Source organism: Morone saxatilis, unplaced genomic scaffold, assembly GCF_004916995.1.
Source record: "Morone saxatilis isolate NCDOM2014 unplaced genomic scaffold, NCSU_SB_2.0 Contig20, whole genome shotgun sequence".
Classification (NCBI taxonomy): Eukaryota; Metazoa; Chordata; class Actinopteri; family Moronidae; genus Morone; species Morone saxatilis.
In genome coordinates, this window is record NW_023339763.1 from 18,552,096 (window position 1) to 18,567,679 (window position 15,584).

General features: G+C 38.8%; 2 protein-coding genes across 2 annotated transcripts in view; one reads left to right on the top strand and one right to left on the bottom strand.

Annotated features, from left to right (window-relative positions):
* The first annotated feature begins 6,372 nt into the window (after positions 1-6,372).
* tmem88a (transmembrane protein 88 a) lies at positions 6,373-10,358 on the top strand. The gene is made up of 3 exons (XM_035665981.1): positions 6,373-6,869; positions 8,146-8,470; positions 9,071-10,358. Exons 2-3 carry the CDS (start codon positions 8,162-8,164, stop codon positions 9,356-9,358), a joined length of 597 nt encoding a protein of 198 aa, XP_035521874.1. The 5' UTR covers positions 6,373-6,869; positions 8,146-8,161; the 3' UTR covers positions 9,359-10,358.
* Positions 10,359-12,057: 1,699 nt separating this feature from the next.
* pcolcea (procollagen C-endopeptidase enhancer a) overlaps positions 12,058-15,584 on the bottom strand; it is a 4,688-nt gene continuing 1,161 nt past the window's right edge. The window contains exons 2-9 of the mRNA XM_035667147.1: positions 14,876-14,984; positions 14,526-14,784; positions 13,618-13,742; positions 13,362-13,498; positions 12,921-13,258; positions 12,750-12,827; positions 12,502-12,672; positions 12,058-12,396 (exon numbers count right to left, since the gene is read on the bottom strand). Of these exons, the coding sequence (XP_035523040.1) occupies positions 12,266-12,396; positions 12,502-12,672; positions 12,750-12,827; positions 12,921-13,258; positions 13,362-13,498; positions 13,618-13,742; positions 14,526-14,784; positions 14,876-14,984 (1,348 nt within the window). The 3' untranslated portion in view covers positions 12,058-12,265. The remainder of the gene's footprint in view (positions 12,397-12,501; positions 12,673-12,749; positions 12,828-12,920; positions 13,259-13,361; positions 13,499-13,617; positions 13,743-14,525; positions 14,785-14,875; positions 14,985-15,584) is intronic.

Below are 15,584 nucleotides of genomic sequence, written 5' to 3' on the forward strand. Positions count from 1 at the left end.
AGTGCAGGGCTATATTACAAATCCTGTATGAGATCTGAGAAACTTGAAATCATTGTGCTTTTGCATGTTTTAGTCTGTACATCACTCTTCACCAGGAAACCATAAGATTTTCTATTGTTTTTTTTTTCAGTTCAGTTTTAAGAGTTTTGAAACTTGGTGATCCATTACAGTGAATACGTCTGTTTATTTTTTGTCCCAGTTTATGTTATAATTGCAACGCTTAGTAGCTGCAAGCAAGGACTTTGTAGGTGCCTTTCAAATAATAAATATATACATAAAATATATACAGTCTCTGCTCACAAGTGCATAGGAGCCTAACTTTTAACACTGGTCGTGCAAACTAAATGTTCGCGGTGGTGGAATACCTATCCAGAGCAAATTTCAAGGTGAAATCATCAGCGTGCCTCCTTACTTGATAGCTGCGAGAGAAAAAAGCATATATGATTCATCTTAATACTAGATATTGTAGCATCTAGAGTAATGAGCAGAAACATATGATTTTTAGGTGATATGCTGTGCCTGTATTGGTGTCCAAGAGTATTATTATACAACATATTTATTTAAACTTAACACTGGTGTCACAATTGGACAAAAATACTGGAAAATGCAAATAATAATGAGAAGGTATTGTCTGTATTTTGTGCATATTAGATCATTTTCAGATACGTTGTTTACACTGTTTCTAACTGATAATTGGTTTCTAATTGTTTCCAAATCATAACATAACATGTGCAGACACACACACACACAGCTTTAAAAGTGGCCAGCTGAGCCCTGTCTTTCTTTCTTTTTCTTCCCCTCCAGGCTCCATCACCCTTTTCAAAGTGAGGACTCCTCCCTGGTGTCTTTCAGCCATAACCAAAACTCTAATGGCAGCACAAAATGTTGTCTTCAAGGCATCTATTCCTGAAAAACACTCTCTGAATCAGCCAATCACGTTTACTCAGTATTGTTTACATCACACAATAAGGTATGGATACTCAGCAAATCCAACTCTAGCTCACTGTCTTCCCCATACCAGCTGCTGATTGGACGTGTGTTTTGAAATAGAATGACTAGACTGGTACTTCTCATGAAAAGCATTTCAGATGTGTACAAAAAAAAAAAAAAGTGAGCACCGCTAGCACTGAAAATCAGGTTATATGTTCAACGGACACTGCTGTGATTCAAAAGCGTCAAGTAGCCGGTTCTGTGTATTAATTCAGGTACTTTTATGCAAATTCAGTAGAACTTTTTTACACCAATCTAGTTATTCTATATGTCCATGAATTTGCTGTGATTCTGTTGTACCAGCAGGGGAATGGCTTCACAGGAGAAGTAGCTGATTGTCACATTTGGCATCATATTGGTTCCTGTTTTTGTTTGGTATTCAGGTAAACTCTGACATTTGTAATTCCTGTCTGTATACTCTTTGAGGTGCTATTCCAATCTTATTTATTCTCGTTAGATACTTAAAAAGTTTTACCAGCCTAGAAGTACACCACATTGGCCTTGAAAACTGTATTTAGAGGAGAGGTAATTAGAGGATTAAACACCCACAAATAAGGTTTTATGTAAGTATTTAAAAAAACGAATCAAAAACTTTTATCAGTTTCTCTAAAATACGGGTTTACTAGAGGACTAATCTGGTTTCATTCTTAGTTGGAAAGGAAGTATGTAGATGGAAAAATTCAAATTTTTGTTTTCCAGCTAAGTCCAGCTAAATAGTTGTTAGTGTGGTTTCTTTGATACACCCAGAAAACAGACATAGCGTCGTTTTTATTTTTGGAATGGGAAAACAATCCCAGTTTTATACCTCTTTTGTTGCTATGTTCTTGTTTCCAGAGGAGAGAAGAAATAAATAATTGTAAATTGTGAATGAATTTATGGGATACACAGTGGTGTGCATAGACGAACCACCGAGGGGGGTGAAGTTGCAATTGATGTTTGTGTCGATGAAGTGCCCATTCCAGTCTGAAAAAAGTAATATGTCCAAAGAGACACACAATCATAATCTTATAATGCAAAAGCCAGTGAGGCCAAACAGATGAGCAGACTGAATGGCACCTCAGTGTTTTTATTTTGCTCCAAACATCCTTCTGAAAGAGGCTCAGCACCACACACTGCCAGGGGGTTTAGTATACTGTATTTCTAAGTTTAACAAGTTGAAGAGCACATGGATTGAGACAAGAAAGGCCCAGTAATAATCATCATCATCTTCAAAATTAAAGGCCTCATTTTGTTGAGGCTACTTAGTCCAACCTTTGGCTTTAAATGTTGTTATAGTTCAAGAGAGACAAAACTGATAGAGCTTCAAAGTGGAGCCTGACCGATACTAAATTTCTGAGGCCGATACTGATATTGTTATTTGAGAGTTTAAAAAATCTAATAAAAATACAACAACCAATGGGCATTCTTGTTTTCAATAAAGACATTACATTTACAATCTTGATACAGATGCCTTAGATTTGTTTTGAAGAATTATGACCAAGATACATACATTAATTTTACAGAGTTAAAATCAACTTGTCACTGCTCTCTGGTGGACAAACTATGTAATGGTGACACTGTTTGTAAATTGCCTCTGACCTGGTTTGTAATTTCTATACTGCAATTTCTTCTTATTTCTCAAACGACATCCACACTGATACCTGCAATAAGCTAATATCGGCCAATATTATCGGTCTAGCTCTACTTTAAAGTCCATTCAAAAGCTTTGATTCCTGCAGATAGCTTGATTATCACTTGCTACACTGGACTCACATGCAGTGATTTGGTTGCATAGGTTAGGCCTGTGTTTTAGGATTTATATGGCTGTTCAGCATCACTGCTCTGTCACCATTCTAATAACATTCAGATATAACCCCTGCCCTCATTAGTCTGTGCACACCATTTACTGTACATAATGTATCTGTTTTCAGGTTTACTAGAAGACTTATGTAGTTTTGTTCTCAATCAAAAATCTAATTTGTATATGGTCAAATTTGTCCAGTCACTTGTTTTTGTTGTTGCTATATTATAATACACCCTAAAAATATTCCGTTTCACTCTAGTTTAAATTACTGCAATGGGAATTTTTTCCCACTTTTATACCTCTTTTTGTTGTCAGTTTCTGTTTTTTTGGATTACAGAGAAAATGGAAAATTGTAAATTGTGACATTATTTATACTGTACATGGTTGTTTTCTTATATATTTATTGCATATCAAAGGGTACTTCACTTGATAAGGGGCTACAAGGTATTTTAACAATGTAGTATGGTCATAATGTGTGGATAGGGGAAGTGCAATCAGAGGGTGGTTTAATTTTCATGGTGCTAGACCCCTCCTTGCCTCAATGCCCCCTCATTAAACAACATATAATGATGTATGAACAGAAGTCAGTGAGACAACTCAAACCAACCGGTTGGTGCTTAGAACCATTTCTACACAGGTGCTTGTAACAGAAATGGAATGATGTCTTTGTACTGTATCTATCAGATGAATACGAGATCTTTTGAAGCGTTTTTTTTTTCCATTGTATGAAATTCATTATCTTGTGAGGCATTAGTGGTTTTATGATGAGCATTAGCAGTAGTTGTAATTCTTGACACTTTTGCAGAGACTTTTAGGGATGTGACTTTTAATGACGTCAAGGTTTCGTTCTTTTGCGTCTTGTCCTCATTATTAGTATTATTTGAAGGATGTAATAATGCTCTTTTTCCTCTTGACTTGTTTGATTTATGCTGCACTTATTGTTTCAAAAAGAACTCACATAGAAGAAAACCTGAGCCAGACCTGTCTTAAATCCCTCTGTGATTTTTCTGTGACATATTGTATTGTTGTTCAAGAAAATAAAATGTTTTGATAAATTATTCAACAATGAGTCTTTGCCTTTGATTTCCTTTCTGTATTTTCACCAGTTGCCTTGCAGTCCTATCTGCAGGTATCTAGGCATCCTCTTCTTACATGTCCACAATCATACGCTGGGTATGATCTGTTATCAGCTCTTGAGGAGGAAGAGTTGGTTTACCATCGACTGCAAACATGGAATGTGAGCAATGTATTCTTCTCTTTCACTGTTTCATTTGAAAACCTTTACTGTATAATTAAATACAGCTTTGCATATTGTTTCTCGTACCAAGCAATGTGGTCTGAGAAAGCCATATTAAATCCCAACTTAAAAGGCTACTTGATAGGCATGAAACATGGCTTCCTTGTAAAATTGTTCATACTGTTTTGATGAACTCAGTGTAAACATGTCAATATGGAACTATTATTTGAGTACCAGATCTTGCAGAAAGGCAGAAAGGTATAGCAATGTTTGTAGCAATAGGGCCATGGCCTTAGGGATGGTGGTGTCAGTAGGTCCACTAATTTGGTCCAGACTAAAACATCTCGATAACTATCAATTGCCATGGAATTTGGCAGAGATCTCTATAGTTCCCAGAGCAGAGGTTGAATCCTAATGACTTTGCTGAACCCGTGACCCTTACTCTAGTGCCAGCATGTGGTTGACGTTTGTGGTTTTGAGTGAAATGTCTGTTTGATGGATTGCCATGAAAGGTGGTACACACATTCATGCCCCCCTCTGGATCAACTATAACCATCATCATCTGCTCAAAGTTAAATGTGTCCAGTTTATGACCACATTCCCATCAGCCTCAGCTATAGCAAATGTTAGCAGGCTAACAAACTAAACTAAAATGATGATCATAGTAAATACATCAACATGTTAGCATTGTCATTGTGAGCATGTTAGCATTTAATTAAAAGCACTACTGTGCAGAAGCACATCCTCACAGCCGCTAGCAATAGTGGCTGTAGTCTTTTTCCTGTTTCCTGTTGTCATGTCTCATGTGTTAGTGTGTGACAGCCTTCATACATTGTGCATACAGCTATGGAAATAAGCCTTTAGCTTTTATTATGTTTTTATTCTCGACAATACTGTTTACAAATTCTGTTTGTACATGTTTAATTAAAATGAGCTGCTGATTCATAGGTATTGTAGTCATGAACATAAATGTTGCAGCTGCCCTTTAGTCAGAGTCTGTTGATGGCCACTGGGTGGCTTCACTGGAACAGTTTGCTTAAAGCTACCTTCAGAGTTGATTTTGCGGGAGGAGAGAGCATTTATGTTTCCCTCCAACACTGCAGCTGCTCCATTTAGTTAATAAGGATAGTAATCCAATAAAAGTCTTCCTAATACTATAACACTCATCATTTCATTCAAATGAATGAAATCTCTGACTAGTGTGGCCTAGATGATTTGACCAAGGTGGGACACCCAGTCCTTCCTTACAAGCTGCCAATGATACAACCCAGGTTATGAACTAAAATAACACAATAGATGTATTCTAACATTAAACCATTTGCTTATTATTCTCTCAGTGTCTTTCTACGATTTCCGTTCTGGTTGCTATTTTTGCCTTTATCTAAACCTGCCGGGTTAGGGGACATGAGATTGCCAAAACTGCAGATGCAGGGACATCTCTTCATAAAACGTGGACACAGCAGCGGATATCCCGGTTCCAAGGACAGGAAGACCACTCTTCCTCTACCAACCCCCTCAGAAATTGACATACGCATATAAACAGCACACTGTGGCATTGTTAATGGCAAAACCACTTATGGCTCCCACATTTTTTAACTCAAATGCCATGGACTCTTTGATAATTTTTCCTTGTACCAACTGTTAAAATGCCCTTATTCTCTCAAGGGAGTGAATATATCTAAGACATAAATAAACAAAGATGCCCAAAAATGAGACTTCATATCAAAATACTAATTTCACCCTTTGAACTTAGCCCCTCTGGTTTCTTATCAGTCCCATGATAGCCTATTTTCCCTACCAAATTAGTCAGAGTTCGCCCCCTCCTCTCCATCCTCATTTCCTTATGTTTTCTGAAAGCGGAGCTCTGTTTTTCATCATAAGGTCAAGGGCCAATCCTCTGTCAGTCCTGCTTCTTAAGAAACTCTGGCTTGCCCTTTACCTTCTTATTTCAGAGCTCTGTGTTACTGCAGAGCAGTCGGTTGTGCTGTCTCATTGTTCACACCCTCATCAGAACTGTAGACTATGATTGTGACTGTAGCATGGCCTACATTTTATGTAAGAGTCAGTGTCAAAACTGCAAAAAGGGTTTACTTGCAGGTTGTGAGTTATTGGGTTTTGGTCAGGCATTAACATCAATATAAAGCCAACTCAGTTGTTTTGTATTTTGAAATCCATCTTATCAGTATTTGACAGTGGAGTAGAGAAAGTTCTCAGTGAGGGTGTAAAGTGTGGATTGGGCAGCATACCCTGACTCCTCTAATCTTTCCAAATAAACACTCTTCCTCCCTCCCCCTGGTTCCAGGGGTTATCATAGAAACCCTCCACTGGTCCCCTGCCCAGACACCAACAGCAGCCTTTAACACAGCACAGCCTGCTTTCTGTGCATTCGCATCAGAGGCAACACAGGATACACTCTTACACACACACACTCATAGCCACTTACGCACTAAATCATATCTCAAACTGGAGTCGCAGTGAGGAAACAGAATGTCAGGGAAGGAAGCGCTGAAGCCAGTGGGAAAGCAGAATTTGCCTCAAGTCTGCAGAGCTCTTTTCTGACCCGCTCCAGAAGAGGTCTGAAGTAAAAGTTTAGATTCATAACAGCAGGAAAAAAAATCTGATGATATTTTTGGAAATAGGCCAGAACACGAAAGGAGAAGGTTTTAGATTTAGTTAAGTAGTAGAAACTCAGCCTTCACTTGGATATCACCCTCGAGATCTGGATTTTCAAACAGAAAAGACATACATCAGGAGGAAATTCTTGAAATTCTCTTTGTCTCTGACCACTCACCGCTCTTCAGTCTCATCATCTGCTGCCTCCATCGAACTACAGGAGGACACATCGCCAGGTTTACCGTAGTGAGTACAAGAAACTCCATCATCACTCCATTGATTTTTTTATTAAAACTGTGTTTGAAAAAACAAAAATGCTGATCCTGACCCGAACAAAAGGGCTCAGTTTACCTGAATACATCATTTTGATCAAACACCCGGATACGTTTCTTCACTAATGTGTATTCCTGTGATCCTGGAGAGTTAGATTTGATTTCTGAAACTGATCAATCAATTAACAGGAAAGCTGTGTTGATGACGTCATCAATAGGAAAGTGCTTGAGCAGCTCAGTGATTGAATGGAAGACAGGCTTTACTGACATACACTCACAAACAGAACAACTTCAAAATGAAAGCGATTCAAAAATGTTTTCTAGGCCAGATAGGGTTGTTGGAGAACCTATAAAAGTCTTTTAAAAGAAAAATGTGAATCTTCTGATTCCTATTGCTATTTATACAAAAGACAGTAAACCACAAAAAGCCACATAAATTCCAAAAAGTCTTCTGATGGTTTTTATATATACTTGGTTTCCCACAACTTGGCATCACAAACAAGTGACCTTGATGGGAGGGGGCGGGATGAATTTAGTGATCTGTAATTTACTTAAAATGATGTTGACAGACGAACAACAATGACAGATTGCTTGTAAAACACGTGTTCACATGGCACTTAGCATATTAACAGTAGCTGGTAACGCGCTCAAGAACAGAGGGAAGTGGTGGAACTTTTAATTTGTCACGTGGAACTGTTTAGGACGGTAGCAGTTCTTGAACATTTGTTCTTTCAAAATCAAAGTCATAACACTGTTCAGATGCTCAGATTAGTGATTAGTGGGATTTTTCTGAATTTTCCAGCTGTTTCTGGCTCATTGTTCTGGGTGGTGGTTATCCTGGAGTTTGGAGGTGGGGTCAGTAGAGCCCATTTCCTCGCACTTAGTGCTGTGGAGTTATCTGTGTTGACTTTCCACACCTTTCACCACATTATTTAAGGAACTCATTGCATAATGGATTAACATTCTTTAGTTTTTAGTAGTAGAAATCAGGGCACATAGACAGGACAGAAGATTATAGTGAAAAATACAAACTTTTATGGATATCCTTTTTCAACATCAGACACATGAGTACAGACACTTGAAATACTTAGCACACTCTGAATACACGTCATCTCAATATTGTGAAACACAAATAGAGTTTTCTGCAGATTTTCCCCAAAAATGTAATCTTTCCCTCCCAACTGTTGGGTAGATTCATGAATCAAATGAAGTTATTGGGCTGAAACTGTTTTTTCTTTCCTGCTGCATAGACAGGCCACAAGTAAGATGAGTCTGTCACGGAACGGAACGTTGGAGAAGACAGTATCCGAGCTAGCCCACTCTGAACGGGGCTCCCCCTCCAGAGCGGGGTCAGGGGTCATGGTGCCGCCTCCATACTCCAGGGGGGGTAGTGAAGCCACTGACACCGCCCTGGAGTTAAGGGGCTCTCTGGACTGCTGGGCATGCTCTGTGCTGGTCACTGCACAGAATATGATCATAGCACTGATCAACGCCGGGCTGGCCAGCATCATCTTTGGCACCATCCTCACCCCTGCTCTTACCATGATCATATTCGGCTTCCTCTGCCACTCGACGGTGAGAGTCTGCTGTGGAAATCACTTTTTTATTGTTTTTTGACTGACAGAGGTTTGAGATGATGCAGGTTTAAAGCTAGTAGGCCAGAATGGTGCTGTACCAATGGTACAGTCATGATAAAACATGTTATAATAGATAGTAATATAAGATAATATACAAGAAATCTTTCGTCCTAACAGGAAATGATGTAGACTGTCAGTCAGACTGGGAATTTGGGAATGCCACTGTTCTGTTTTTCAAGAGATTCGATACTGTTTTCCAAGATCTTACTGGGTCTTTTGGAGCTTAGTTTTAATTTTTAGCAGCTGTGACTAAGCTGCTTTGGATCCTTTGTGCAATGCATTGTGGAACAATGGTGCACTCCAACAAACTTATATTTTTAAATTAACTTAATTACTCCTGTTTCTAGTGTGGACACACTAAATATTCAAAACCTCCTTGGACTTAGTTACATACTAAGTCAAAAGAGGTTTTGGAGCCTATGGAACAGACTGGGACTTAAGTGGGGGACATACTGAAGAACTAGAGGTAGTTTTATGTGCATGTCCTGTATAGTCCATGATTTTTTTCATTCACTTTCCTCCTCCGCTTACCCTCCAGGTGCAACCCCATGGAACATCTCTGTATTGCTCAGACCTGCTGGATGATGCTGGCTGCGTGGCTCTGCTGGTTGTGGGCTTCCTGCTGCTCACCCCCCTGCTGGTTCTGGCGCTGGCTGCCTACTGCCGCCTGGCCCGACACCTCCAGCTGGGCATGTGTTTCATTCCCTACAGCCGCGCCGTCTACAAGAACCTGCCAGCCTCACGCCACCGTGGGGCTAGTCCAGGAGGCTGCTGTGGTCAGCAGGGGGCTTCAGAGAGGGAGAGGAAGGGCAGCGTGTGGGTGTAGGAGAGGAGAGGAGAAGAAAGGAGAGAAGATGATTGTATATGGTTGTAATATGTATCCTTGTTTAATGATGAAAGTTGGATTTTTTGATTCTGGAGCTTTGTTTTTTAAAGCAAATTTCCATTTCTAAAGCCATTGTAAAAATCCATCATATTTAATCATTTATAGTCATTGTTTGAAAGTCAATATTGCTTTTTGTATTTTGTATACTATTTCATTGCATTGAATGTATTTTATACCTTTTTACAATAAAGTGTCACTTGACCTGTTAAGCTTTGTATTTCATACCTGCAAATTGAACACGATAGACTGTGAGCTGTATCGATTTAATTTGAAAAAAGAAGGTATAAAAGAAGTATAAAATACACTAAATGGGGTAAACAAGTAAAAGAAGTGTGCCCAATGCAAACTTCCACACAATGCCATTATTCTAGGAGTGTTTAGATTGCAGTATATGTGATCAGAGTGCTCAGAATGTAAATGCATAGCATTTCTCTTGTTATTTTATTCCACGCATAGCACTTCTTTAGCTGCCAAACGCATGTTGCTTACTCTCCTTTAAAATCTAATATCCAAACTAGTTAAGATCCTGACAGTCTTCATGGCAAGGCAGATACATTATTTTGTATATTTTTCTGAAATAATGTATTAATGACTGTTTGTACATGTGTTATCTGGCCATTTGAGTTCTATTTACGGGGAACACAGTGTCTGTTAGCAGAGATATCACAGGCTAATGTGAATGGTTTCATTCTGACTTCTGCACGTCATAGACTGCTTGATATTTACTTAATGTGTTATATAATACATTTCATGTCAGAACAAATAACTGGTTTTGGTATCCAGAAATTACTAAAAAAAGGAGTTTGAATTCATTCTGGATCTTCTCTGACCTCTACTGGTGACTATTGGAATGGAGGATCTCCATTTTTTTCTTGTATTATATATTGTCTCAGAGGGTACATTTAAATGTCAAATTAATACCATTCAAAACAAAGTCTGGATTTTGAAGGTACTCCATGAATGATGCAAGCTGTATCTTTAAATTAAATGTAATAAAGAGTTATCTTTTGTTATTGTTCACAAAGACCAGAGAGCAGAACTATGGTTTAAGGTTTTCAGGCTGGACAGCAAACTGTACAACAGATAAAAGGTTGTGGTCCTTTGATTGTGCTATTTACCTACCTGATTGCTACAGAACTCACACAATAATTATCACAATAGATCTGATCCTGCGCTGTTAAAGAATGTTGGTACTGAAATGTTTAGAATTGGGGTCAAAGGTCACCTACAAAGCCATTTCAGGCACCAGACATTTAGGTGAGAGGACTTTTAATGTTTTTCATGTCAAAATGTGAATATCCAGCTCTTCAGTGTTTCTCTTCTAGACTTTAAAACAATGGTTTGTAATAAAAAAAAAGTTACAACATGGGGTTCTTAGCTTTGTCACAAAATTAATCCCAGTTGGGAATGCTTGTCACATTCTCTTCAGTGGTACATTTTCATATGTATTGCGTAAGTAAAAAGTGTGCTTGGAAAGGGAGGGTGAAGCGAGTGCTAGATGCCACTAAATCCTACGCACTGGACCTTTAATATTTACATTGGAACAAATTTAATACATTAATTCACAATTTGATATATTTACTGTAAGTATTTAAAGCTAACTTAACTACACCAAATCACATGAAATGAATGAAATTAATTCCTTAGTCAAAAAATAAGATGACAGTTAGATATGCTAAGCTAGCTACCTTTAGCAGGCGTTTAGCTGTTTCTTTTTTCCTCTTCTTTCTCATTAATTGGCAGCTGTTTTATTTAATCATTTGGAGTAACAAATTGAATAACCAAAGTGTCAGTACAGATAACGAAAGGAAAAATCTTTAACCAAACTTAGCTTCAGTGAAATAGCTTGCAGGAGAGCTCACTTTCTATTAGCTGTAGTTAGCTGTCCCTCTGTGGCAGAGAGTACAGAGCCACAGTGCAGTACAGCCAAAGTGTTTTAACTTGTGTTTTGTTTGTTTTTTTGGTCCGTTTTGTTGGTACTGCAAATTCAAAAAGCCCTCTGCCCCTTGTATAGTATGTTTTGCCTTTGTAGGTCTGGCCTAGGAGATAGTGCAGGTTTAGTACAATTTGAAGTAGTTTGTGACGATTTTGCGTAGTCCATTAAGTTTATCCTATATGTTGGAGTAAAGTGCAAAATAGTGCCCTGCAATTGAAATAAATAGCCTATAATGTGCTATTTGTAAGTTCACTTTGTAATATTCAGTTCAGTATTATCTGTCTGTTTTGACCACAGCAACATCAATTCATTTATTAAATGTTCTTCATCTGCTTATTTCCTTTCAAAGTGTTCAAAGCTGATCCCAGACCATCCTGGACATCCTTACTTTGTTTGAATCTAATAGCTATTTCTGTTCTCGTTCCACTTCAGTCAGTTAGATATAAAAACCCACTCTGGGATCATTAATCTTCATGTGAGACTTCTTGACTTCTGACTACATGACACATGGTCAACACATATGACAGGATTTTAAATCTAGATATGCTTTAGACAAAATCACAATAATCATAACAACATTGTTATGATTACCAAGAGCTTAGCTTGGGTGCTATCACTCTTCGAATCCAGTAGGTGGTACTAGAGACACAGTTGAAGACAGCAAGAGCTGCAAAGTTAGAAATAAGTATGCAGTCAAACCAGCTGAAAGAGATATATAACCTTTATTCAAATATAAATTACAAACATAAGGTTTGGCATGTGTTTGAATAAATTTGTATTCCTTTAAAATGGTGGATAAAACTGCAGTTATAGTTTACTGTAATATTAGATCTCACATTGATTTCACATTGTAATATTTGGATTTGTGTTTGATATGTTGTTTAAATTTCCTGGCCTGGACAGACTTGAGGTTAACAGGGTTGGTTGTTGATATTCATTAATAATTTGTGATGTGGGGCTTTGTATGGAGCTGTGAATGCACCAGGTTCCAGGGTTCCACGTCCATCTTCAGCCACTTGACCCATGATAATGTAGTTGGCACCTATTGGAAAGGAAATAATGACCATGGAGATTGATCAGTTTTATATTTCAGTAAATGGAAATGTTAATAATCTGTGGGTTGTGTGAAAATCCCTGATGTCGATACCTCTGCGGAGCATCGGGCACTTCTTGCACTGTGACACCAGCTTCACCGACATGGTCTCTCCGACTTGCGTGATTGTTAGCCGACCTGCCTTGTAGGCCTTAATGAGGGACACGCTAACAAGAAGTGTGCCTCGGGGCCCAGGGGCCAGAGATGTCACCTTCCCGGTTAACACTGAAGAAAGAAGGGCTCAGTCAGAACACAACATCTAATTGAATACTTGTTGCATACATGAATGGCAAGAAACTTACCAAATTCACTGGCACAGAAGCTGGTCTTGATGGTTCCATCTCTTTTACAGGCTTTGGCACACAGAGGATTTTGAGGGACTAAGAACATAAAGAAAACATTAAAAAGGTACATTAGATGTACATCTTCTGCACTTTGACACACAAACATAGCGTGCACATAACTTCACCCACCAGGCCTATTTCCATTTGGCCTTGTGACAGGCACCCTCCTGTCCTGGCCTGTGGTGCCCTGTCCGCGGCCTCTCGCTGGCTTGACTGGTTTGGGTCTCTTGGTGGGCACATGTTTGGTAGTGGGGATGGGTGGCTTTACAGTGGTGGCGGGACTCTTAGGTTCAATGGCTTTTACTGCAGGGTTTGAAGGGATGGACCTTGTACCAGGTCCTGCGTCAACAGTTGGTATCTGAGACCCACGGGGGATGCTTGTATAGTAAGCGAGGAACCCATCAGATGTCACACTGAGGTCAGACACAAACTGGACCAGTAGCACGTTGCTGCTGGTAATAATGGGCCTGGACACGAGAAACGGTAGAAAACAAGGTTTAAAGTTAAGAGTAGTCTATTTAAGATGACTTTAAAGGCCATCAAACAGCTTTAGAGAGATCTGTCACTTACTGTGGGGACTGATCGCCACAGTATCTCCCAATCAGCCGTGAATCATCTTTCTCTCCGCCATTAAAGAATGCCACATAGTCAAAGCGACAATAGGTGTCATCCTCCAAGACGAACTTATCAAAGTTCACCTGGATTACCTGGTACCCAAATAGAAACGGAAATATGACATTAAATGATCAATTGTTGTTTTCCTTGTTGTGTGTAAAGAATTTGGAAAATAAACTGTTTGCATGCTGGGAGTGAGTGTGTCGCCGACCATATCGGGCTCCACAGTGATAAGCCAGGAGCAGCTGGTTCCTGGTGGGTATTTCTTGTCAGGCCAGTTGGGTGTCTTGATCTCTCCCTGAGCCTTTGTTATCTTCCCCCCACAGAACTGCTGGTCTGAAACAAGTCGCACATACTCCATGAGGACAATGAATGCAGATAAAAGCAGACTGTACTAATAAATAGGCAGAGCAATGATTTTGTTCACAAACTTTAGAACACATTTTTTCTTCTTGATGACTTTTTGACTTTTAATATTGTAATGGCTGATTTTATGTTAATAGCTGGTATTCTTAGCTATTCATTTTGGTAGAATCAAAAGTATTCTTGAGGGAAATAAAATTGAGCAAGCTCAGGACTTCGCAAGAAACTTTGTTGTGCATATACAGTCTTAGTGTTGTTGTGTTCACTCTTGATGTTAATGCAAATCTCCAAATCTCAAAAGTTGCTTTGTTAATGGTTTATAAATGATCATTACAGATCAGTTTTAAGCTGTTGATAAGCACATATTTTGGGTTGCCATGTTGCAAAAATCCCCTTTGGCTAGCATTTATTTATCCCCCTATTTCATAATAATGGAGTTATAAATGTTCAAAGTTGGATTTTGTCCAGATCCTCTGTAGTTTTTTTTTTCAGTGGGTGATTGGTCATATCAGCAAAAAAGATTTTTTCACAACCTGAAAAGTTGTTCTTATCAATAGCTAATAACTTATCTCTCTAAGTTTTAGTAAATTATGAGTAAGAAATTGCTCAGCATTTTGGGATGTATTAGTAGGAAGTATATAGGAAAAAAATCATAAAGCCTTTAAACATTGTTTGCAGTGTGTTATAAACCCATGCAGGCTGGACATGATATAAAGATAAAAGTAGTAAAAATCACTCTAAAATGTGACCACATACCATCTACGTATGGTTTAGCTCCACTGAAATAGGCCACAAACCCCCTTCCCTGCGTCTCTCCATCAGACACCATCTCCAGCATCATGGTGTTTGTGGTAGAAATAAGAGCGCCAGGCCGGAAAGTTCCACAAAAGCGGCCTAGTTTTTGCACCAACTTGGAATGGCCATTGTAAACATCCAGATAGTCGTAGCGGCATTGTGAGTCAGCCTCCAGGTCAAAAATGCGGAAAGAGAGCATGACCACAGTTCCCTCTGGGACCTGGAAACCAGAGAGATTGTACATGAGTAAGACACTGAAAGACTGAGGAAAGGAGTCAGTATTTAGACATGTTGCAGGATAAGTGACTCACGGTGATACGCCAGGTACATTTGCTGTTGGGTTTGTAAAAGCTTGGGAACCCTTCACTGCCAACAAAGCCTGAGTCTGCGACCAGGTCTCCTCCGCAGAGGAACACAGGCCTGTGGTGAAAGAGGAAGACAGTGGGTAGACATGATGTGAGAATATCACAGTCCAGAAAGACTCAACTCCCACGTATACCATTATTCTGACTGACTTCCTTTGGCAGTGTTTAAACTCTAGGTCACTACAATTTACTGGAAATTTACTGGAGTGTACTGGAAGTAAACAAAGATTTTCATTATCTGACTGTCAGACCACAAGATATTAGCCACGACAGGGTGTCGCTACATTTATGCATGCATCTGATTTCCCTAATTATTCTGTAATTAGATGACCTAATTTTGAAATAAGGAAAAAAATAAATTCAAACCACCATCAAATTATTTGTACCAACACTTAAGCTCTGTAGCTAGAACTATTTATATGAAGATGATTTATGTTTGCTCACACTCATCCATCACAATCATGGAATATGACAGCCTTAAAATAGATGTGAGGCCTCTCTTTCTGTGCTGATACTGATTGTTATGCATTGAGCCCCAAAGTGCATTCAATTAATTAGAAGCCTTATTATAAAGTAAATAAGCATGAATAAATTATGTGAAATATATAAATGAAACTATAATTTGCAAAAGATTGCTTATCTAACATCATAATCT